The sequence below is a fragment of the Lithobates pipiens genome, unplaced genomic scaffold (genome assembly GCF_037356315.1).
Source record: "Lithobates pipiens isolate NorthernLeopardFrog02 unplaced genomic scaffold, aLitPip1_a1.2 Scaffold_28, whole genome shotgun sequence".
Lineage (NCBI taxonomy): Eukaryota > Metazoa > Chordata > Amphibia > Anura > Ranidae > Lithobates > Lithobates pipiens.
The window spans coordinates 20,479,830-20,504,771 of record NW_027507789.1 but is presented as its reverse complement, the minus strand read 5'-3'; the positions used below and the strand labels follow the sequence as shown (position 1 = coordinate 20,504,771).

At 46.2% G+C, this 24,942-nt stretch overlaps 1 protein-coding gene across 1 annotated transcript in view; it reads right to left on the bottom strand.

Annotated features, from left to right (window-relative positions):
- ASPSCR1 (ASPSCR1 tether for SLC2A4, UBX domain containing) overlaps positions 1 to 20,476 on the bottom strand; it is an 82,610-nt gene extending 62,134 nt beyond the window's left edge. Inside the window, exons 1-7 of the mRNA XM_077458861.1 lie at positions 20,322 to 20,476; positions 15,098 to 15,153; positions 14,768 to 14,882; positions 9,205 to 9,308; positions 7,278 to 7,338; positions 4,310 to 4,383; positions 990 to 1,473 (exon numbers count right to left, since the gene is read on the bottom strand). Of these exons, the coding sequence (XP_077314987.1) occupies positions 990 to 1,473; positions 4,310 to 4,383; positions 7,278 to 7,338; positions 9,205 to 9,308; positions 14,768 to 14,882; positions 15,098 to 15,153; positions 20,322 to 20,411 (984 nt within the window). The 5' untranslated portion in view covers positions 20,412 to 20,476. The remainder of the gene's footprint in view (positions 1 to 989; positions 1,474 to 4,309; positions 4,384 to 7,277; positions 7,339 to 9,204; positions 9,309 to 14,767; positions 14,883 to 15,097; positions 15,154 to 20,321) is intronic.
- Between the last annotated feature and the right edge of the window lie 4,466 nt (positions 20,477 to 24,942).

Sequence of the window (24,942 nt, the reverse complement as noted above, 5' to 3'; positions counted from 1 at the left end):
AAATGGAAGTTTAGCCAAAAGATTTCTAACACTAAATCTACTCTCAAAGACATTCTAAAACTAATCTAACGCTGTAAAGAAAAAAAAAAATTGCTATACATACTTTTTTCCGAAGCCGGTCCGGTCTCCAGCAGCGGATGCTGTGTGCAGGAGAGAACCGATGACGGCTGGGAAATGCCTGGGAAGTGACATCACCCACAGAGTTACTATGGGGCTTCCCTTGTCGGCTGCCTCTCCTGCACACCTCCCACACACACCGAGGCCGCCGCTGACAGCTCCGCGTGGGACCGGAGCGGCTGCAGAATGGTATAGCGATTTCATCTTTACAAGGGCTAGATAGATTAGGCTTAGAATGTGGGTGGGAGTAGTTTTAGAGTTAGGTTTTGGCTGAACTTCTACTTTAAGTCCTGTGGTGGGATGACAATACACAGGATTGTTGTGGGCTGAGTGGTGTCAGCCCTCCCAAGTTGTTTTTAGCTAAACTACTCAACCACTCCCACTCTCGGATCTTTACAATATAACGGCTAATCATTCTGTAGTCCCTGATAAGATTTAAAAAAGAAAAATAGACTATTTAATACAGGAAGTATGCCGAGAACACAGGTTGGCTCTGACATGGTCATCATGTATTTTTTTTGTTTTGTGCTCATCATTTAGATAAAAATAAAAAAAAAATGCTTCCAATGGAATGCAATGCAAATAAAATGATTATATTTAATAAAAATTGCATAGCAAAGATCCTTCATTCAATTGAGTTAGTGAGCTCTCAGTTTATTTCAAATTAGAAAAGAAAAAGAGACATTCACCATTAGGTTGTACTTAGTCTTTAAAAGCAGGTAGTTGAATGAAAGGGAAAGAAATGCTGTTTTTCCTGCTCAGAATGCAATTAGAGCCCAGGGCCAATGAGGGAGGGAAGGTTATTCTGGGGCCCCATGATTTCATTGGATCTGGATTAATGTGGCACCCCCTGTAGTCACTCCACAGCTCACCTCTGACTCATTATCAGTCTTTGACTTCTTTGGCTTAGAATGTTCTGGACTGTGTAAAGGTTGTTGAGCAGTAGCACATGGTAGGTCATCTTCGAATGAAGCTGCAGGAACATTGGCACCACCTAGACGATGGCCTCCACCTTGGAATGGAACAAAGGAAGTCACTTGAGCCGGAGCAGGAGGAGCAGGAGCAGGAGGAGCAGGAGCAGGAGCTTTTGGCTTGACACTGTCCACACTGGACTGTGCTTTCTCTACACAGGAAACGGCTGCTTGAGGGGTTACAACTTCTTGAGGTTCTCCTCTTTCTGTAGCCTTAATGGACAAACTCTCTTCCTGGCAGGCAACAGGCTCTTTCTTCACATCTTCTCTTGCTGGAGGACCTCTGGACTCTTCCTTAAGGCCAGAATCCCTCTGTTTTATTGTGCCTGCCTCTGTGCTTTGTGGTTGTCTGCTGTCAGATGAGTCCTTCTTCCTCACTACAAACCTTATGAATGAGATTAACAGATCACAAAGCTTTACTACAAGAAAACAGTTTCTTGGTTTTAAAGGTAAGTAGACTGTACAGCAAGCATTTAGATATTCCCATGAAGCAGAGCTCTAAGAAGATGGTTAAAATAGTATTCAAGCGTAACACTAAACTAATGCCCCCCTTCCAACACTCCTACCTACCCTGTGTAAAAAAAAAAAAAAAAAAAAATTTTAATTTCTGTATAATAATTTTTTTTCTATTCCCCTCCCGTCTGGTCATGTGATCCTGCAATTCCAGTTCCCCTGTGCCAGTGAGTGGCTGCTACAGGGAAGGGGATAGCACCATCAAAATCTAGGACATGGAAGCCTATACGTGATGTCACGGCTCCCGTAATTCCCAGCAGTTGTCGAGCATCCCATGATACACGGGAGTGCTGAAAACAGCTACTTATGCATGCACTGCACAAGTCAAATAAATAGGGGCAATCAGATCCTACTTGTACTCAGCTTTTTGTTCTGCGGCGCTTTCCGCCCTCACAGTGCATGCTGGAGCTGAGCTTCTACTCTTTATCCTGAACACAGGGCAGCTTACAGGTAAGACCCCATTACTTTTACTTGGGCGGTACATTCACAATCAGCAGTTTTTATCCTTCAAAGCTCAGTTGTTTTTCATACATCGTTTTGGTGTCATTCCGATATGGGTGTTCAGTAAGCAATTCTATTGGGTGTCATCGTGGTGTGCTAATTTTCACTGCATACTGGATCTACATTTATCCCTATAGACCAGTGGTCTCCAAACTGCAGCTTGCCTTTATCCAGCTCTTGAAGCATTATTCCTGCCACCGACACCAGCAATGGGGCACCATTCCTGCCACCGACACCAGCAATGGGGCACCATTCCTGTCACCGACACCAGCAATGGGGCCCCATTGCTCCCACACCAGCAATGGGGCCCCATTGCTCCCACCGACACCAGCAATGGGGCACCATTGCTCCCACCGACACCAGCAATGGGGCCCCATTGCTCCCACCGACACCAGCAATGGGGCACCATTGCTCCCACCGACACCAGCAATGGGGCACCATTGCTCCCACCGACACCAGCAATGGGGCACCATTGCTCCCACCGACACCAGCAATGGGGCACCATTGCTCCCACCGACACCAGCAATGGGGCACCATTGCTCCCACCGACACCAGCAATGGGGCACCATTGCTCCCACCGACACCAGCAATGGGGCACCATTGCTCCCACCGACACCAGCAATGGGGCACCATTGCTCCCACCGACACCAGCAATGGGGCACCATTGCTCCCACCGACACCAGCAATGGGGCACCATTGCTCCCACCGACACCAGCAATGGGGCACCATTGCTCCCACCGACACCAGCAATGGGGCACCATTGCTCCCACCGACACCAGCAATGGGGCACCATTGCTCCCACCGACACCAGCAATGGGGCACCATTGCTCCCACCGACACCAGCAATGGGGCACAATTCCTTCCACCGACACCAGCAATGGGGCACAATTCCTCCCACCGACACCAGCAATGGGGCACCATTGCTCCCACCGACACCAGCAATGGGGCACCATTGCTCCCACCGACACCAGCAATGGGGCACCATTGCTCCCACCGACACCAGCAATGGGGCACCATTGCTCCCACCGACACCAGCAATGGGGCACCATTGCTCCCACCGACACCAGCAATGGGGCACCATTGCTCCCACCGACACCAGCAATGGGGCACAATTCCTCCCACCGACACCAGCAATGGGGCACCATTGCTCCCACCGACACCAGCAATGGGGCACCATTGCTCCCACCGACACCAGCAATGGGGCACCATTGCTCCCACCGACACCAGCAATGGGGCACCATTCCTCCCACCGACACCAGCAATGGGGCACCATTCCTCCCACCGACACCAGCAACGGGGCACCATTGCTCCCACTGACACCAGCAATAGGACACTATTCCTCCTGCTGATACCAACAGTGGGGTACTATTCCTCTCACCGATACCAATGATAGGGCAATATTCTTTAGCCCGATACCAACACATACACGTTCCTCAGTACTTCTAAACCAATTCTGTCCTGTCAACATTTAAATAATGATAATATAAAAAGAGTATCCTAGCTGGGGAGGACCTAAAATGTAAAGGCTATTTGTAATATTAAATTACAAAATGGCTTATGTAACAATTACTTATAGCATGCACTTTTTTTTTTTTTAAATAAAGTGGATGAAGGGTACATTTACACTTGCGAATGCACGCCCACCGCGATTAAATGTGAGAACCCCAAGAAGGGGTTCCCGCGATTAGCTGCCTGCATCCATAACTAATCACTTGAATATGATTGCTGCATGAAAGATTACATGCGAGTGACAGTTTCGAGAGCCTGCAGTGTCCCATTGATTACAATAGGGCTGCCTCTTGCAGCTAATTACGGAACCCCCCGCTGGGGTTCTCACATCTATTCGCAGTGCGGGTTCATTTGCAAGTGTGCATGCACCCTAAAGCTCATTATACATGTTTGATTTTTTTTTTTTAGTTTAGCCATCTGGCTGAACGAGAAAAAACAAATGATTTCCCTATCCAAACATTCAAAGTGAATGTAGAAATCCTCCCCGCTGTGTCATTGTATTCTGACAGTGGTACTGCCCTGCTGTCAGAATACCTTGATCAGTGTTGCAGCGTATTGACTGCATGCTCCGATAAAGCGAAAATATACCTACAAACTATGAATGGGAACGGCCATCCATGGATTGAAATTCGCCTGGCTCCTGCTGAACCAGCTGAATTTTGATCTCTGTATGACCAGCTTTACTCGTTCTCACTGACCTGATGATGGCACTTCCACCTGTGAGTCCCAAAGATTGAAGAGATGTTTGCTTCAGAAGTGATTCACCAGATACCTGAGAAACAAAAATTGATTAAGTGGTTGGATTTCTGTATAATTTATAGTTAGCTATCCCTATATACACACCTCAGACTGACTACTCTATACATGTACACAATCGTATAGGACCCAAGATGACCTAAACCACCTGAAGGTGAGTAAGGGCTCTTTCACGCGGGAAGGATCAGTGATGATCCAGCCCGTGGGCATCCGCTTGCTCAGCGGGGATCGCTCCGTCGATCCCAGCTGAGCAGGAAGATGACAGGTCCGTCTGTGCAGGGGTGGACCTGTCCGAGCGCCGCTCTCTCCTATGGTAGATCAGATGACTACGGACCACAGAGTCCATCATCACCCAATCCGATGACGGAGGGAAAAGTAGGTTTTTCCTCCGTCACAGTTTTTCGAATCAGAGCGGGTCGGATGTCAGCGGACATGTCACCGCTGGCACCCAACGCTCCGACCTCTATGGAGCATCCGTTCAGGTCCACCTAAAAAAACTTACAGGCGGACCTGAACGGATCAGTCATCTGAAAGAGGTCTAAATCTGAACCAGAAGAAGAAAATTTGATTTTTGTTTTTTTTATCATTTATAAATATTTTTTTACACATTTATTCGTCCTTTGTCATACTACCGATCTGCAGTCTCTTGGCAGTCAAATTTCTGTCAATGTGTATAGAAATATATGTTTTTGGGGAAGGATGTGGAAAGCTGACAACATCCTAATATGTATGGAAAAAAGATGTGCAAAGCACTTGAATAATCCCCTTGGACTTTAAAGGCAGAAAGTTGAGTAGTAGACAGTAGAAGGTGCTACAGGATACCTTGTACTGACCACAGCATGACTGGCAGTGTATGGGAACACCTGTACCCATTGGGTTTGATTGCATTCTTTCAACTGTGCATAATATTATTCCATGTACATGTATATCTTGTTTTTATTACTGTAGGGCTATGTTTGCCTGTGTGTATGTCATCTTTTTTCCATATGTATATGTGTATTGTGCGTAAAAACGGTCAATTGTAAAATCTGTTGGAAGTGTATGAGAGAGGGGTTTATTTACTAAAGCTAGAGTGTGCAAAATTAGCCACAATTCTACAAAGAAACCAATCACCTTCCAGGTTTTATTGCCAAAGCTTAATTAAAACAAGCTGAGGTTAGAAGCCGATTGATTTCTATGCAGGAATGACTAATTTTGCACTCTTTAGCTTTAGTAAATAAACCCCAGAGTGACAACATAGAAACACAGCTGGGAGAGTGGGACCGGGCGTTTTCACGCCATAACACCAAGTGTATGAACAAACAGGGCCACTGATAAGGCAATACAGCCAGCCCTGCTGTACCGGGCCCAGCTCCCATCAAGTTCAAAGAGGGGGCCCGGGTACCTGCCGAGGAAGAGCAATGGCTGTACTGCCTTATTGCCAACTCTTGTGGCTCCCCCTGCAACTTTGCTGGCTTCTCCTCTTTTTTTTCTCTGGCTGCCCTGCATGGGCATCGGTATCAAGCCCCCTACTATCCAGGCCTGTGTGCCCCCCTCCCCTGCAGCATTGCCAGCTTTCCTCCTCTCCTCCCTCCCGCCAGCAGCTGCTGAGGGCACAAAAGGGGATGTTTCAGGATGGACAGCAGGGGGGGGGGGTGGTAAATATGTCACATTTACCAGCCCCTTTGGTTCCTGAATGAGCACAGGGAGAAACTGGCACCGTTCAGTCACCATGTCCAACTTTACTGAAGCATAATTGTGTTTACTATGCTTCAGTTTGTGAATGAATAGGGAGCCTCAAAGTGATTCCTATTCATTCACTGTGTAGTGCAGCTGAGGCTGCAGAAAAAGTCACTGGGGAATCTCTGTCCTTGGTTCCTTTCTCTGTCTCGAACATGAGAAATTAGAGGTCTGTTTAGACCCCTGATAAATATTTCACCAAATGTCATCCCAAGAAGGCCGTTAAAAAAAAAGGGGGGGGGGTGGGGGGTGCTGTCTGATTGCCCTGTGATTTCTAACAGCAGCCCTGTAAATAAAGACCTTCATGGCAGAATCTCCACGTAATATTTTAACGAAGGCTGTAGATTTTTTTTTTTTTTTAAACGACTTTTGAAAATGCATGAATGCTGTAGATTGAAAATCACTTTTGAAATTGCATAAACATAATAAAGTTTACACGAGATTTTAGTGGTCGGGTTTGGATCTCCTTTAAATTATTGGTATCCAGTATATCTGGGTGCTCATAGTCTATGTTTAAGGGTGATTATTTCATTTTCAATCTGCTTTTAGGGGGTGGAATTCCTTACTACCACACCAATGTTATTGTAACTAAAGCTAACATATCGCCTTAATGGTTTTGGCGGGTAGGTACAGGTGGGAACTTAAAACACAAACGTCATGCCATTTGCGTGCCCCGGACATATAAAATTTGGTGTATAAACCCAACAGCTTTGGGTGGCCCAATTATAAAAACAAGGCCCGCCACCGACCATCAAATTTACTTTAAAGAAGAACTCTGCTCCAACTAAAAAGCAAAAGGGGCCAATTGTAAAAAAAAAAAAAATACAAAAAAATAGCCCTCTATGATGTTATGCACTTATATGTCTGAGTGATTCAATCCGCTAGGATCTATCCAAAATGAAAACATCCTATTTGGGTGGCCTGGCCATTTAGGAAAACTACTGGATACACAGACTATAATGTCACACGCCAATGAAGTCATTTGTATTTTTGTTTAAAATCCCCACTTAAAGGTGAACTTTTATTGCCACATCAAAGTGTGCAGGTGGCGGTCTCTGCGCCCACCCTGATGCATCAGTCGCTGAGTTTTGAGGAAACGTAAAAGGAGGTGCGAGCTGAAAGCGCCGGAGTCAATGAATCATTAACGAGCTGTCTGGATTACAGAATTCGCCGCTCTGTGCATTGCCTTACCTCATCCCGCATATAAATGCATACGGCGACGTTTCCAGGAGGAACCTCGTCCAGACACACCCTGCAAAACACAAACAGCCGTAAACTTCAAAAACGCAGACAGCATCACTTCATATGTGCAACACAGAGCCAGGAACGTTACCAAAAACTTGACAAAATATCAAATTTATTCAATATGGAGGTGCAAAGAGCCTGTGGAAAGAATGCTGACCTACAGGAGCCAATCAGAATTCAGATCAGTGAAAGATTTGGGGTAAAACTATTACAATGAGCGGTTAAGTTATCATACCTGGTATAAATAGCAACGTATTACATTGCACTTTAAAAGAACAGAATCGTGAGATCTGCTGTCGTCGGACACAGAGCTGTATACATGGGCAGAATGTCGGCCGCTTCCTGCTGAACCAACCATTTTTTTGGCCCATGTGTACCCAGCATTACACAAATTTTTCAGCATAGAGGGAAGGGGACAGTTTTAAAGGGTAGTTAGGTATAAGCTGGAATCCACTTTCAGGCCCCTTTCACACTGGGGTGGTGCGGACGCTGGCGGCAAAACTGCGCCATTTTTAGCGCCGCTTTACAGACGTTTTAGCAGCGGTATTCAGCCGCTAGCGGGGCGGTTTTACCCACCTGCTAGGGGCCGAGAAAGGGTTAAAACAACCGCAAAGTGCTGCTGCCGGCGGTATAGCCGCGCTGCCCCAATCATTTCAATGGGCAGGAGTGGTGAAGGAGCAGTATACACCCCGCTCCTAAGATGCTGCGCTAGCAGGAAGTTTTTTACCGTCCTGCCAGCCCACCATTCCAGTGTGAAAGCCCTCGGGCTCTTACACTGGAGTGTGAGGAGCGGCGCTTTGCATCCGCTATTTTTAGCGCTGTAGCGCCTGCAAAGCGCCCCAGTGTGAAAGGGGTCTAGTGTAAAAGCCAAAATACCTTCTCCTATCCAAATACAGTCATTTCCACCAGGGATAAGCAAATACAGTTAAGGTATTTCCATCGCACATATTTTGTTCCCAAAAGGCTTCTTTTGATGCGCAAGTGGATCTCCCCCACGTCATAAATGCGAAATAGAACAAGGAGACTTCCTACATATGGTACGATCCTGTACCAAGGTTAGACTCCTTTTGGTCAACAGTGACTGTCTATCTCAGAAGCCTTTAACCACTTCCCGCCCGCTGTATGCGGAATGATGGCCGCAGGGAGGTTCCGTTATCCTAACTGGGCATCAAACAAAGTTCAGCAGGATAAGCTGCTCATGTGCGCCCCCAGGGGTGCACAGCGTGGTGATCAGTGGTGAGGTGTGTGTCAATCCGCGTGTTCAATCACAGCTGATCACACGGTAACCAGGAAGTGCCATTAATCGGCTTCTCTTTATTCACGCTAACAAGGCGCGGCTAAAGGGGAGCTGATCAGTTGCTCTCCGGATGGCGGCGGGGGTGGTCTGCGCTCAGGAGGTCTGATAACTGATAATGTACTGGTCACAATGATCAGGACGTCTTGGTGCATTCAGAATTATATTAAATATTTTATGTGTCTGTTCTGGCTTTCCACGAGTGGAAAGCAAGTCTTTAGACATAATATGTTCTACTCTGGTTCGTTTACCATTTTTCCTTTAGAATTCAGTTTGGTAACTGTTGTCAGATGCGAGCGCCGCCGAAAAAGACCAAGCGCCGATTGCTTGGCTCGCAGTCCCGCCTCCCTGCTGTTTTTGGAGCGGGCGCTGCCGAAAAAGACAGAGCCAACTGTACTGTGTATTCGGCTTGGGTCAGCTCGTAGTCCCGTCCAGCGGCTCTTTAACGGGGCACTTGAGAAGAGGAAGAGCCAGGAGCGCCACCGAGGATCCCCAGAAGAGGAGGATCGGGGCCACTCTGTGCAAAACCAACTACATGGAAAAAAAAAAAACAGATACCATAACCATCTTGGATCTTACTTGGTTTGAGGGAAGGAGACCAGGACATCCCAGAGAGTCTTGGTGCATTGAAATTCATCTTGCAGCCTCGTCCCATCTTCCAACTGCAGGGCTACCCGAACTTTCTGAAATAGAACAGAACAAAAGTGTTATTTCATGCAGCATACTTTTCATGAGCTGCTAAATAGCTGCCTGTGCTCCTTACCTTAGCTGCAAATAACACTAGAGCTTTATTTTTACAAGCTTTTGGCTTGGCAGTGTGGAGATTCTGTACATGCTAATAGAAATCTTTGCAAATTTAAAAATAAAAAAACAAAATAAAAATCCCATGTACAGAAGTATTCACAGCCTTTGCTCAATACTTTGGTGAAGCCCCTTTGGCACCAATTACAGCCTCAAGTCTTTTTGAGTATGATGTTACAAGCTTGGCACTCCTATATTTGGGCAGTTTCTCCCATTCTTCTTTGCAGGACCTCTCAAGCTCCATCGGGTTGGATGGGGAGCGTCGGTGTACAGCCATGTTCAGATCTCTCCAAAGATGTCCAAGTCTGGGCCACTCAAGGACATTCAGAGTTGTCCCGTAGCCACTCCTTTGTTATCTTGGCTGTGTGATTAGGGTCGTTGTCCTGTTGGAAGATGAACCTTTGCTCAGTGTGAGGTCCAGAGCACTCTGGAGCAGGTTTTCATCAAGGATGTCTCTGTACATTGCTGCATTCATTTTTCCCTCAATCCTGACTAGTCTCCCAGTTCCTGCCACTGAAAAACATCACAGCAACCCACAGCATGATGATGCCACCACCATGCTTCACTGTAGGGATAGTACTGGCCACGTGGTGAGCAGTGCCTTGTTTCCTCCAGACATGACGCTTGATATTCAGGCCAAAGAGTTCAATCTTTGTTTCATCAGACCAGAGAATTTTGTTTCTCATGGTCTGAGAGTCCTTCAGGTGCCTTTTGGCAAACTCCAAGCGGGCTGTAATCTGCCTTTTACTGAGGAGTGTCTTCCGTCTGGCCACGCTACCATACAGGCCTAATTGGTGGAGTGCTGCAGAGATGGTGGTTCTTCTGGAAGATTCTCCTCTCTTCCCAGAGAAATGCTGGAGCTCTGTCAGAGAGACCATCGGGTTCTCGGTCACCTCCCCGACTAAACTGAAACACACACTATAAGAAAATCAGGCGAACATTCGTCCGATTTTTCTCGATGTTTCTCAGCAAATCGGAAACCAATAAAAGAAAATTCATACGAAAATTCTTACGAATGTTCTTGTACGACAAAGGCTTTTTTTTTTTTATCGTTTTTTATCATGAGCAGTTTTTTTTCTGATTTTTCTTGTATGAAAACAGTAAATTCATTCTGTTTCCACACATGTTTGTCTCTTCGGGAATTTTCGTAAATAACATGGAATCGGCTGTCAAAAGTTGTGTACACACTATACGAAAATCGTCCAAAGATTCTTTGGAAGAAAACATTCACCCGATTTTCTCATAGTATGTACGAGCCTTTAAGATTTTCTCCCCTGATTGCTCCATTTGGCTGGACGGCCCGCTCTAGCAAGAGTCCAGGTTGTTCCAAACTTCTTCCATTTACAGGTGGTGCCCACTGTGCTTATTGGGACCTTCAATGCTGCAGACATTTTCTGTACCCTTCCCCAGATCTGTGCCTCCATACAATCCTGTCTCTGAGGTCTACAGACAACTCCTTGGACTTCATGGCTTGGCTTGTGCTCTGACATGCACTGATAACTGGGGGACCTTATATAGACAGGTGTGTGGCCTTTCCAAATCATGTCCAATCAACTGAATTTACCACGGGTGGACTCCAATCAAGTTGAAGAAACATCTCAAGGAAGATCCGTGAAAACAGGATGGACCTGAGCTCAATTTTGCTCAAGCAAAAGCTGTGAATGCTTATATACATGGGATTTTTTTTGTTTTTTATTTTAAATAAATTTGCAAAGATTTCAAACAAACTTCTTTCACTATGCCATTATGGGGTATTGTTTGTAGAATTTTGGAGGAAAATAATTAATTGAATCCATTTTGGAATAAGGCTGTAACATAACATAATGTGGAAAAAATGAAGCACTGTGAATACTTTAAAGCAGGAGTCCGTCTTTTTTTTTTTTTTTTTTTTTTTTAAAAGCCAGCAGCTACAAATACTGCAGCTGCTGACTTTTAAAATAGTGACACTCACCTGTCCAGCGCGCCCGCGATGTCGGCACCCGAAGCCGATCTCTCGATCGTCTCTCGGGTGCTGCCGCCGCCATCTTGGCTATGGGAATCAGGAAGTGGAGCCTTGCGGCTTCATTTCCCGGTTCCCTACTGCGCATGCGCGAGTCGCGCTGCGCAATAAGGATGACCCCGCTGTCTCTGGGATCCGTGTGTTTCCCAGCAGACAGCGGGGGACCTTCGGAAAGGGGCGTAGATATCTGCAGAATCTACACCCCTTTCCGCAGATATCTATGCCGGAAGTGGGTGCAGATACCTGTACTCTACAGGTACCTGCACCCCCTCCCCCCTGAAAGGTGCCAATTGTGACGCCGGAAGGTGGGAGGGTTCCAATGAGCGGAAGCTCCACTTTAGGGTGGAGCTCCGCTTTAAGGATGCACTGTATGTGATTTCTTGGTTTTTGAAATATACTCCTTGGGTGAGTGGAAGCCAGTTGAGGGACTTAAAAGGAGGGGCAGACTTCGAACGGTTGGTAAGGTGAATGAGTCTGGCCAGCAGAATTCACGATAGACTGAAGAGGGGGCAGCCTGTGCAGGGGTAGGCCAATGAAGAGGGAGCTGCCATAGTGGAAGCAATGGCTCATTTGCCTTCCTGTCAGCCACTACATGGTGGCTTCAACAGCCAGAAGGGAGTTTGGAAGGGGTATCCAGAACGTATTGGAAATTTGGTTAATAAAACTCCCTGGGTATCACAGCTACAAAACAGCTGCAGGTTTGCTTTTAGTTGTTAAAACTTCCTGCCAACTTAATTTGGTCATGAAGGGAGGTAAAATCTTCTGGAGCTGCAGTGGTTAAGCCTGGTCTCTTCATCCAACATCAGTACCTGACCTCTTTAGGTTTAGGCCTCTTTCACACTACCGATCCGTTAAGGTCCGCCTGTCAGTTTTTCAGGCGGACCTGAACGGATTCTCCATAGAGGTCTACGGAACGTCGGATGTCAGCGGTGACATGTCCGCTGACATCAGACCCAATCCGATCTGAAAAGTGTGATCGAGGAAAAACCTACTTTTCCATCTGCCATCGGATCGAAAAACGACAGACACTTCGGCCCGTCGTCATCCGATCTCCCATAGGGCGCTCTGACAGGTCAGTTCCTGCGCAGTGTGCAGAGATGGACCTGTCCTCTGCCTGCTCAGTGGGGATTAACGGAGCGTTCCCACTGAGCAAGCGGATATCCACGGGGTGGATCATCACTGATCTGCCCCGTGTGAAAGAACTCTTAATGGGTACATAATAGGGTGGATAAAAATCAATGATTTTTAAAGGGGGGGGGGGGGTGGATTTTATCGATTTAAATACATTTTATAAAATGCTTTTGGAGTAAAAATCTAAAGATAGTTTTCTATTTAAGATACATAATAGTTTTGTTTACTCAGCATGAAATGGAGCTTAATTACATTGCATGAGGCTGTGTATTCAGCAATATTTACATTTTTGGTAAAGACATTCAATGAATCCAAGCTCCGCAAGCTGAGATAACATGCACTGCATTGATGCATTCATACAATTTCACAGTAACCATAAGATAAAACAAAGTTCAGAAATATTCCTTTATCCCATCGTTTTGCAAATCTATGTACACTACAAACTGTATGATTGAATCGGTTCCGATATCGCTTCATTTTGTTTGCAAATATTAAAGATTCTAACTACCAGCAAGAATCAGTCCTTACATTTAAAGAGTACCTGTCATTTCAGATCCATCATGGCAGTGCCTTTTATTGGGCATCCACTCACCTGCCGCCGCCACGTCCCTCACCTCGTTGTGTCACTGCCGCATCACCAGCCGTCCCATTAAAGTGAATGGGACTGTCGGTGAGTCAAGAGCGGGTCAGAGGAGGAGCCGCTGCAGGACAGAGATGACAGATGCTCTTTAAAAAAAAAAAAAATCATGATTTAAAATCGAACTATCGAATTTTAACTATAGGTTGTTAGATTTGAACCAGATGACCCCCACCATTGAGCTTGACCCCCAACTTGATCAAACATAGTGAGATTTAATATCCTCACATATGCTCATTATGGGATCCATAGTAAAAGCACCCAAATTGAGGTAGATACAAAGGACACACACTGCTGCTCTCTCAGCTGCTGCTACTCACTTTAGTCTCACAGAATGGCAATACAGTTTTATTGCGCTTTGGGAGGGTCTTATGATGTTATCTTAACCACTTCAACCTCGGAAGATTTGGCTGCTCAATGACCAGGTCATTTTTTGCGATTCGGCACTGCGTCATTTTAACTGCCAATTGCGTGGTCGTGCAACGCTGCACCAAAAAAAAAAAAAAAAAAATTGACGTCCTTTATTTCCCCACAAATAGAGCTTTCTTTTGGTGGTATTTGGTTATCTCTGTGTTTTTTATTTTTTGCGCTATTAACAAAAAAATAGCGCCAATTTTGGAAAAAAAAAAAAAACACAATATTTTGTACTTTTTGCTATAATAAATAGCTTTTTTTAAACAAATGGGGATATTTTTTTTCTAAGTTTAGGCCGATTATGTATTATTCTACATATTTTTGGTAAATAAAAATAAATAAATCGCACTAATCGTCTACAAAATAGGGGATAGATATATAGCATTTTAATTATTATATTATTATTATATTTTTTAACTAGCAATGGCAGTGATCTGCGATTTTTATCAGGACTGTGACATTATGGCGGACACATCGGACACTTTTGAGACATTTATGGGACCATTGGCATTTATACAGCGATCAGTGCTATAAAAATGCACTGATTACTGTAAAAATTTCACTAGCAGGGAAGGGGTTAACACTAGGGGGCGATCAAGGGGTTAACTGTGTGCCCTGTGTGTGTTTCTAACTGTAGGTGGAGGGGAATGACTAGAGGAAATGACGGATCGTGGTTCCTAGCCATTAGGAACTCACGATCAGTCACTCCTCCCAGGACAGAACAGGGATTTGTGTGTTTACACACGCGCGCGCGCTCGCTCGCTCACACACACACACACACACGCGCACGCACGCACGCGCGCACGCGCGCGAGCGTCCCTGTTGTGCCTCTCATGCCTGCGATCGCTCGTGGCCAATGGACTCAAGCATCGGCAGCCCTGCACCCACGAGCATCGGCACCCCTGCAGTGCAGTAGGTCCGTGCGCGTGCCTGCTAATCCGATCTCGTGAGCCAGCCGTATAGTTACTGCAGACCTGCCCCAGTAAAATGACGGCGGCTGGTCGGCAAGCGGTTAAATAAATGCTCCTAGACGTGAATGCGGCTAAACAGCATTTTAAAGCTGTCAAAAAAAAATAAAAAATCTTTCAGAAGAGGTTGCCTCAGCGTCTCTGTGTGCATTAGGCCCATAACAGACATACAGGATGCAGAAGAAACCTCACCGAACATTCTGCTCCGGCGCGCTGATACGAGCAGCTCACCATCTCCAGTTTGGCATTGTTAGGAAGGTTCGCAAAACGCCATTGAAGAGAAAGATCCAACACCGTCCTCTGAAACCTGAAAAAGAATCGGCTTGGGTTATGGGTACATTGTTTATAAAGATGGTGCTACAAATAAGCAAAAAAATAAATACCAAATAAAATAAAAAATGAATAATAATAATAATATTATTATTATTATTATTATTAATAATAATAAAAAACATAAAATAGATAAATTAAAAAGATAAAAAATAAAAAAAAAAATAAAAAAAAAAGGATATCTGAACTCACTTTAGGTTATACTCTCTGGGGTTGAAATTCTGTTTCTTGCAGACCTCTTCCAGCACCTGCCATTATAAAAACACACAGACGCCAAACATAACTGATCTGCAACTCATCAACACCGAAAGTTTCCTTACTGCTAAAAGGAAGCGAAAAGATGACTCTGAATTAATCATACGGACAATTACCAAATATCGGGGAAACCTCAACGAGTGGGGAAATGACTTCCAAACAGCAGAGCTATTTAATGAATGAATAAGTGTCATTGAAGCAGCACAACATCAGTGCGGATCGTGCTGGAACGACTATAAACAAATACTTCTATCATGTGCAATCAAGCACTGGTTGCGGGCCGTATAGCGATACAACCCCTGAATCATAAGTTGGCAAACTTTATTAAGGATCAGCCAATGGAGAACAGCGAATTCCAAGGGTTCCCCAGCCCTGGTAACCACAGCCTTACAACTATAGGTCTCAGCATGCCTGGGCAGGAAGATACTGTTTAGGAACTGAACATCACCAGTTGCTTTGTACCCACACCGCTGCAGGACTTTAATCACTTCAGCCCAGGAAGGATTTACCCCCCTTCCTGACCAGAGCACTTTTTGCAATTCGCCACAGTGTCACTTTAACGGACAATTGCACGGTCGTGCGACGTTTGCACCCAAACAAAATTGACGTCTTTTTTTTCCCACAAATAGAGCTTTCTTTTGGTGGTATTTGAGCACCTCTGCGGTTTTTATTTTTTGCGCTACAAACAAAAAAAAATTAAAAAAAAGAGCATCAGTTTTGAAAAAAAAAAAAAAAAAAAAGCCACTTTGTTTTGCTATAATAAATATCCCTCAAAAATATATATAAAATAATAATATTTTCCTCAGTTTAGGCCGATATGTATTCTTCTACATATTTTTTGAAAATAAATAAAAATCGCAATAAGCGTATATTGATTGGTTTGCGCAAAAGTTATAGCGTCTACAAAATAATTTTATGGCATTTTTATCATAATTATTTTTTTTTTTAATTAGTAATGGCATGACCTGTGGTTATCACGACTGCGACATTATGGTGGACACATTTGACACTATTGTGGGACCAGTCATTTATACAACGATCGGTGCTATAAAAATGCACCGATTACTGTGTAAATGACACAGGCAGGGAAGGGGGTTAAACATTAGGGGGCGATCAAGGGGTTAAGTGTGTCCTAGGGAGTGAAGGGCTTCCACTCACATGACAGCGATCCCTGCTCCCGATGACAGGGAACAGTAGATCTCTGTCATTTCACTAGGCAGAACGGGGAAATGCCTTGTTTACATAGGCATCTCCCCATTCTTCCGCTCCGTGACACAATCGCAGACTCCCGGCGGACATCGAGTCCGCGGGACCCGCGGTCATGGAGCACAGGCATCCTATACTCCCTTAACACCCCCCGGTCCCCTCCGTACTTGCCTCTGTGGGTGATGGACTGTCAGTGCCCACACAGCCAGCATAACGGTCCAGGGATTTGAAATCCTCACTCCTTTGTCTCGTCTTTCTGCAGCGTTTTGGGTGAGATCAGAGCGATGCTCGGTTCTCCGATTTGTCCCAAAAGCCCGGCAGACAGAAGAGGGAGAACAGTGGGAATTTTAACCACTTGCCGCCCCCGCGCTGTCGCTTTACTGCTAAGGTGCGGGCAGGCTGCGCAGCATCAAGTATAACCACTTCAGCTCCAAAAGATTTACCCCCCCTTCATGACCAGGCCATTTATTTACGATTTGGCACTTACTGCGTTACTTTAACTGACAATTGCACGGTTGTGCGACGCTGTACCAAAATAAAATGTGTGACCTTTTTTCCCCACATACAGAGCTTTCTTTTGGTGGTATTTGGTCACCTCTGTGTTTTTTATGCGATATACATAAAAAAGACTTTTGTGAAAAATGTTTTTATATATATATATATATATATAATATCTTTCTGCTATAAAACATATCCAATACAAAAAAAAAAAAAAATACAAAAAAAAAATTCCTTCAAAAATTTAGGCCAATATGTATTCTGCAACAGGTTTTCGGTCAAATAAATGCCAATAAGTGTATATTGATTGGTTTACGTGAACGTTATAGCGTCTACAAACTATGGGATATATTTATGGAATTTATTTTCTTTTTTTTTTGTACAGATAATGGCAGTGATCAGCGGCTTATAGCAGGACAGCGATATTGCGGTGCAAAATTGGACACTAACTGACACTTTTAAAGCTTTGCGGGAACCAGTGACACCAATACAGTGATCAGTGCTAAATATATGCACTGTCACTGTACTAATGACACTCCTTTAGAAAGAGTTAAACATCGAGGAGTGATCAAAGGTTTAGCAATGTACCTAACCACTCAAAATGCTTTCATGAGAAAGCCAGCCGTCGGCTGAAAAAAAAAAAAAAAAAAAAAACTCGATAACACGGTTATGGCTGATATCTTCAACCATAATATCGGTCAGCCACTTGCAAACCACAACGTCCTCCAATGGAATACAAGGGGCACACTGCAAGTGAAGTTGTAGTCTAAACCAGGGGGTGCCAAACTCTCCACTACGAGGCCCATGCTGTATATTTATATGAATGAAAGAATTAAATCTGATCAAATTAATAAAGTTTTACTTGGAGTGTTTATTTTAATTGGCAGGACAGGAATTAGAAGAGAAAAAGACTTCAGTAATCAAAGAAAAGAAATTCCAAATAAACTTGAGGCCATCAGAGTCCCACCCCTTCCATCCCTCATATCAGAATTCTCCCCTTACTTTGGAGTCCCCATCAGAGTCTCACCATACATCAGAGTCCCCCCCCTTTCAGCAGAGTTCCAATCAGAGTCCCTCCCCCTTACAGCAGAGTCCCCCCCCCCTTACAGCAGAGTTCCCATCAGAGTTCCCCCCCCCTTACAGCAGAGTTCCCCCCCCCTTACAGCAGAGTTCCCATCAGAGTTCCCCCCCCCCTTACAGCAGAGTTCCCATCAGAGTTCCCCCCCCCCCCTTACAGCAGAGTTCCCATCAGAGTTCCCCCCCCTTACAGCAGAGTTCCCATCAGAGTTCCCCCCCCTTACAGCAGAGTTCCCATCAGAGTTCCCCCCCCCTTACAGCAGAGTTCCCATCAGAGTTCCCCCCCCTTACAGCAGAGTTCCCATCAGAGTTCCCCCCCCCTTACAGCAGAGTTCCCATCAGAGTCCCCCCCCCTTACAGCAGAGTTCCCATCAGAGTCCCCCCCCCTTACAGCAGAGTTCCCATCAGAGTCCCCCCCCCTTACAGCAGAGTTCCCATCAGAGTCCCCCCCCCCTTACAGCAGAGTTCCCATCAGAGTCCCCCCCCCCTTACAGCAGAGTTCCCATCAGAGTCCCCCCCCCCCTTACAGCAGAGTTCCCATCAGAGTTCCCCCCCCCCTTACAGCAGAGTTCCCATCAGAGTTCCCCCCCCCCCTTACAGCAGAGTTCCCATCAGAGTTCCCCCCCCCCTTACAGCAGAGTTCCCATCAGAGTTCCCCCCCCCCTTACAGCAGAGTTCCCATCAGAGTTCCCCCCCCCCTTACAGCAGAGTTCCCATCAGAGTTCCCCCCCCCTTACAGCAGAGTTCCCATCAGAGTTCCCCCCCCCTTACAGCAGAGTTCCCATCAGAGTCCCCCCCCCCTTACAGCAGAGTTCCCATCAGAGTCCCCCCCCCCCTTACAGCAGAGTTCCCATCAGAGTCCCCCCCCCCTTACAGCAGAGTTCCCATCAGAGTCCCCCCCCCCTTACAGCAGAGTTCCCATCAGAGTCCCCCCCCCCTTACAGCAGAGTTCCCATCAGAGTCCCCCCCCCCTTACAGCAGAGTTCCCATCAGAGTCCCCCCCCCCCCCCTTACAGCAGAGTTCCCATCAGATTCCCCTCCCCCTTACAGCAGAGTTCCCATCAAAGCCATGCCCCCCCCCCCCCCCATAGCAAAGTTGCAATCAGGGTCCCCACTGGAGTATTATTTACAGTGGACTCCCCCCTTATATCAGACTCCTCATCAGAGTTCCCCCTTACATCAGTGTTCTTATTGCAGTACCCCTTACATCAGAGACCCCAATTGGACTCCATTCTAACATCATAGTTCCCATTGGAGTACTCCTAACATCAGAGTCCCTCCTTACATTGGAGTTCTCCTTACAGCAGAGCCCTCCCCCCTCCCCTTCCATTGCATCAGAGTCCCCTCTTACATCTCAAGTCCCTATCAGAGTCCCTCCTTACATCACAGCCCCCACTATATTATTATTTCTTTTTACATCAGAGGACGGCATCAATCCTTGCAGTCGGTTGCAGTTTGCAGACCCCCCCCCCCCCCTCCCCTATTGTAACACAACACCATAAAATGAGCCCCTAAAAGCAGGAAAGGGGGTGTTCCTTTTCCCTGGTGTCCCCTTGGGGAGATTTTCCCCCTCACTTCCTGTTGGGTGATCACATCATTCCCACCAGAACAGGAAGCGAGGAGGAAACCCAACACAGGGACACAGACAGCCATTTAGTAAAAAAGAAAAAGAGAAGAAAATCTGCCAGTTATCGGTGTTCTGGCATATTCAGTCCGGCCATCATATAGTGTCCACCCCGTACTGCGCATGCGTGGTACGGAGCAGAAGAAGCTTTGGAAAGTCTCAGAAGCTGAGCGGCGCCTGAGCCGTGAGTGGAGGTGGTAGCCCCACCATCCAAGCGGACATAGGGCTGGCAAAATTAGAGGGTCGCTTCGCCACGCTTCGCTCGCCTCTTTATATTCCAACTCTACGTCCACTTGGATGGTGGGGATAGAACCTGGACTCACAGCGCAGGCGCCGTTCATCTTCGGCTATTTTCAGAAACTGTGTGTGCTGTGTAGTGCGCATGCGCAGTACACAGCGGACACCATCCGATGGGGGACTGTATATGATAGGACACCGGCACTCCGCCCCTGCTGTCTTCTCACAATGTTGTCACCAGGACCGGAAGTGAGGGGAAATCTCACCAGTGGAGTCCTGAGAATCAACAAACACCAGACAGGGGCTGTAACCTCCCTCACCCAAAAAAAAGCAAGAGGTGCAGCTGGATATATTATACACACACGTTATGTACTGTGATAAATCTATCCACACACAACATATTGTATCCCAGGTAGAAGAAGGAGGATGATGATGACAGAAGATCTGGCCCACCTATGACATGTCCCCTCCCCGGGCCTCGGTCAGCGGTGTTCTCTCCCCTCCCCCAGCTCCCCCCACCTGTAACAGAGGGGTCCCGGCTGTCACTTTCACCACCTGCCGCCTTCCATTGGGAGCCAACACCGTCACCCCGGCACCGCTGGCCGCCATACTGGCTGACGCTGCGGAAGCTTTCAAATAACTTTATTGAAACGGCAACAGCCAGACAGAGCGGAGCGCCAGGCACACGGGGAGACGCTGCTGCGATGCGGAGGCGAGACCCAGCCGGTTGCCTTGACACCAAAACTCCCGCCCAGAACACGCCCTTTTGGACGCCTCGGCCACGCCTATCGTACGTCCTCTTACGCCTTAACCGCGCCGTTGTGGGCGCCTCAACCACGCCCACCGCGCGCACTCTACACGCCTCAGCCACGCCCACGGTACGCCCTCTGTGCGCCTCAACCACGCCTACTGCCTCTCCGAAACTCTACCCTGACCCCGCCCAGTGGTTGCCCATAACATGGCTGAAACCCCGCCCCCCGCTTCTCTCAATCCTATTAGCAGAGCTGAGCATGGTAATCGCTATAGAGAATATATGAGATGTATGTTGGATTATTATCCATAGATTATCCATATAATGAAACAATGTAACTTCATTGTCTGTTAAAGTGGTGATTCCACCCAAAAAAAAAAAAATTTGCTTAAAATTCATAAAAAAAGTAAAAAAAAAATAATTGGAAAAAATTATTTTTTTACTCACCTCTAAATGCCTGTTGCTAGGGGTTCCCTCGTAGTCTGCCTCCTTCATTGCCCGGGCTGGTGACATCACTTCCCCTCGGCGCCACAAAGTCATCTGGGACCTGTCACTTGTCCCAGATGACTGTACGGCGTATCACGGCGCGCGGCGCCACTCGCGCATGCGCAGTGGGTGCCCGGCTGTGAAGTTCAGTGTATGCCCGGCTGTGAAGTTCAGTGGGTTCCCGGCTGTGAAGTTCAGTGGGTGCCCAGGTGTGGGGTGCCCCACAGTAAGAATGCTGGTGCCGCGAGCGGAGCAGGGAACGAGGGGGCGGCTTCATTCCCCCACATCACTGGACCCTGGGACAGGTAAGTGTCCGATTATTAAAAGTCAGCAGGTGCAGTATTTGTAGCGTACTGACTTTTAATTTTTTTTTTTTAGGGGGCACCCCAATGATCTAATGATAACTCACATTTTTTATTATTATTGTTATTATAATTATACAGGATTTATATATAGCGCAGCTCTTTACAACATGAGGGCAGACAGCATACCTCCCAACATTTTTAGGTGGGAACGAGTGACACCTACCAGCAAACGTATGTAGGCATAGGACACACCCCTGACACCCCCCCCTAAAGGAGAATTAACCAAAGAAAAAGGTTACTTAAATCCACAAGTGCTTTTTTTTTTTACCACTAATATTCCTTTATATTGGCTTTTGGAATTTACAAATGAAGCAATTTAGAAATCAGATGAAAGGTTCAGCGCTGGAAAACACTTTTTTGAAAGATAAAAAGTGCATTTTATATACAACTATATAGATCAGAGCAAAATGAGGGACAAACGAGGAGGAAAGAGGGACAGAGGGACATTGCTCCAAATCAGGGACAGTTGGGAGCTGTGTGACAGTACAGTTACAACATAGCTCCCAACTGTCCCTGATTTCGAGGGACTGTCCCTGATTTGAAGCAATGTCCCTCTGTCCCTCATTCCTCCTCATTTGTCCCTCATTTTGGTCTGATCTATATAGATCAGGGCTCAAGTCCTGCGGGAACGCATGGGAACGGAGTTCCTGTACTTTTTCCACAACAGGAACTCAGTTCCCATTAGCAGCCGTGTCCTGCAAGACTTTGAAGTATGCGAGGTGTGTGACAGGTGCTACTACAGCAGCCGCCGACACATCTCACAATAGTAAGTGCCGCACACCTGACCATTCAGGCATTGCCAGTAGGGGGCCCCATGACAGTTTTCTCTTCGATCTACCTGTCAATCACCCAGTCTCCTGTATACTTGCTCTGTGTGTCCCGCTGAATCCCCCCCTTCTCTATCTTCAGTGCCATATGATGAGAGAACCCAGAGGAGGAGCACAGCTATTATGCTCACAGGACATGCAGGGAGAGAGGTGAGCTGAGGGAGGAACATCAGTTTGGGGTGGTAAGCTGAGCACAATACGTGGCAAAGTTTAATGCCAGGGGGAAAGGTTATGTGGAAATATGTGAAGGGTTGGAGCCCCTGCAGAGTTTGCAGCCCCCCAAGCTAACATACATCTCCTAAGCAGGAACACCTCACTATCTCCCCAAGCATTCTGTCCAGATAATGTGCAGATAATTTATGACCTTTCCGTTTAACCCTGTGTTATCCAAACTCTGTTCAATGAAAAGTGTAAACTCACCACATAAACACTCTATATACAAAATAACATTCCCCAATAAAGATCAGAACATGATGTTCACATTTGCATGCAAGCACAATTGAATGAATGCCGATTATTCAGAGAATAACCGTATTTTTATTTTTTTTGGTGGGGGAAGGGATCTTGGGTGGTAGTTCCCACACTTTTTCCCCCAGGACTTGACCCCTGATATAGATATATATAAAATGCTCTTTTTATCTATCAAAAACTTTTCCGGTGCTAAACCTTTCATCTGATTTCTAAATTGCTTCATTTTGTAAATCCCAAAAGCCAATATAAAGGAATAGTAGTTTAACCAATCTTGTTTTTTGTACAATTCCCCTTTAAGGGGTGTGGCAAGGGGGTGTGTCCTATGCCTGCATACTTTTGCTGATAGGTGTCCCTCATTCCCATCTCAAAAAGGTTGGGAGATATGGTTAGAATACAATACAGGAGGGATCAGATGGTAAAACGGTGGCATTTTGCAGTCGGATTTAACCCCTTTTCGGCCACTAGCAGGGGGGGGGTTAAAACCACCCCTCTAGCGGCCGAATAGCGCCGCTAAATTGATGGTAAAGCGCAGGAGTCAAGTCCTGGGGAAAAAAGTGTGGGAACTCCCACCCAAGATCCACTCCCCCACCAAAAAAAATAAATAAAATGATACGCTCATATGCACGAACACTTCAAATGTGGTATTTTTCATCCAATTTTCGTATTGTGTGTATGAAGCTTAACTGTTAGTACATAAAAAAAAACAATCCTCAATAAACATAAATACGATAATTCTCTGAATAATCAGCATTCATTCAATTGTGCTTCCATGCAAATGTGAACATCATGTTCTGATTTTTATTGGGGATGTTATTTTGTATATAGAGTGTTTATGTGGTGAGTTTACACTTTTCATTGAACAGAGTTTGGATAACACAGGGTTAAACGGAAAGGTCATAAATTAACTGCACATTATCTGGACAGAATGCTTGGGGAGATAGTGATGTGTTCCTGCTTAGGAGATGTATGTTAGCTTGGGAGGGGCTGCAAACTCTGCAGGGGCTCCAACACACACTCGCTGCTATTCCAACCCTTCACATATTTCCACATAAACTTCCCTCCTGGCATTAAACTTTGCCAGGTATTGTGCTCAGCTTACCACCCCAAACTGATGTTCCTCCCTCAGCTCACCTCTCTCCCTGTATGTCCTGTGAGCAGAAAAGCTGATCTACCCGTCAGCTAGACCTAGACCTGGTCTACCCGTCAGCTAGCTGTGATTGACAGGTAGATCAAAGCGGAAGCTGTCATGGGGCCCCCTACTGGCAATGCCTGAATGGTCAGGTGTGCGGCACTTACTATTGCGAGATGTGTCGGCAGCTGCTGGTGTAGCACCTACCACACAGCTCACATACTTCAAAGTCTTGCAGGACGCGGCTGCTAATGGGAACTGAGTTCCTGTTGTGGAAAAAGTACAGGAACTCCGTTCCCATGCGTTCCCGCAGGACTTGAGCCCTGGTAAAGCGGCGCTAAAAATAGCACTGGGGCGTTCTGCAGGCGCTATAGCGTTAAAAATAGCATCTTCAAACTGCCCTAAAATAGCGGCTCCATTCACTCCGGAGCGGTGCGTTGGCAGGGCGTCAGAAAAAGTCCTGCCAGCAGCTTCTTTGGAGTAGTGAAGGAGCGGTGAACTCACTGCTCCTCCACTGCTCCTCCCCATTGAAATCAATGGGGTAGCACTGCTATACTGCCTGCAAAACGCAGCTACAGTGGATTTTTGTGGGCAGATTTAACACCTTTTTGGCCGCTAGCGGGGGGGTTAAAACCGCCCCCTCTAGCGGCCGAATAGCGCCGCTAAGATGACGGTAAAGCGGCGCTAAAAATAGCCGGTGGCAGCTCACTGTGAAAAGGCTCTTAGAGTACAAGAGTTGCTTGCATCCCAAAAACTAATAGCAATAACCACCTGCATCCTAGCAACGAATAATAGCAATAACCCCCTGCATCCTAACAACAAATAATAGCATTAACCGCCTGCATCCTAGCAAAGAATAATAGCAATAACCGCTTGCATCCTAACAACAAATAATAGCAATAACCGCCTGCATCCTAACAACAAATATTAGCAATATCCGCCTGCATCCTAGCAAAGAATAATAGCAATAACCACTTGCATCCTAACAACAAATAATAGCAATAACCGCCTGCATCCTAGCAAAGAATAATAGCAATAACCCCCTGCATCCTAACAACAAATAATAGCAATAACCCCCTGCATCCTAGCAAAGAATAATAGCAATAACCGC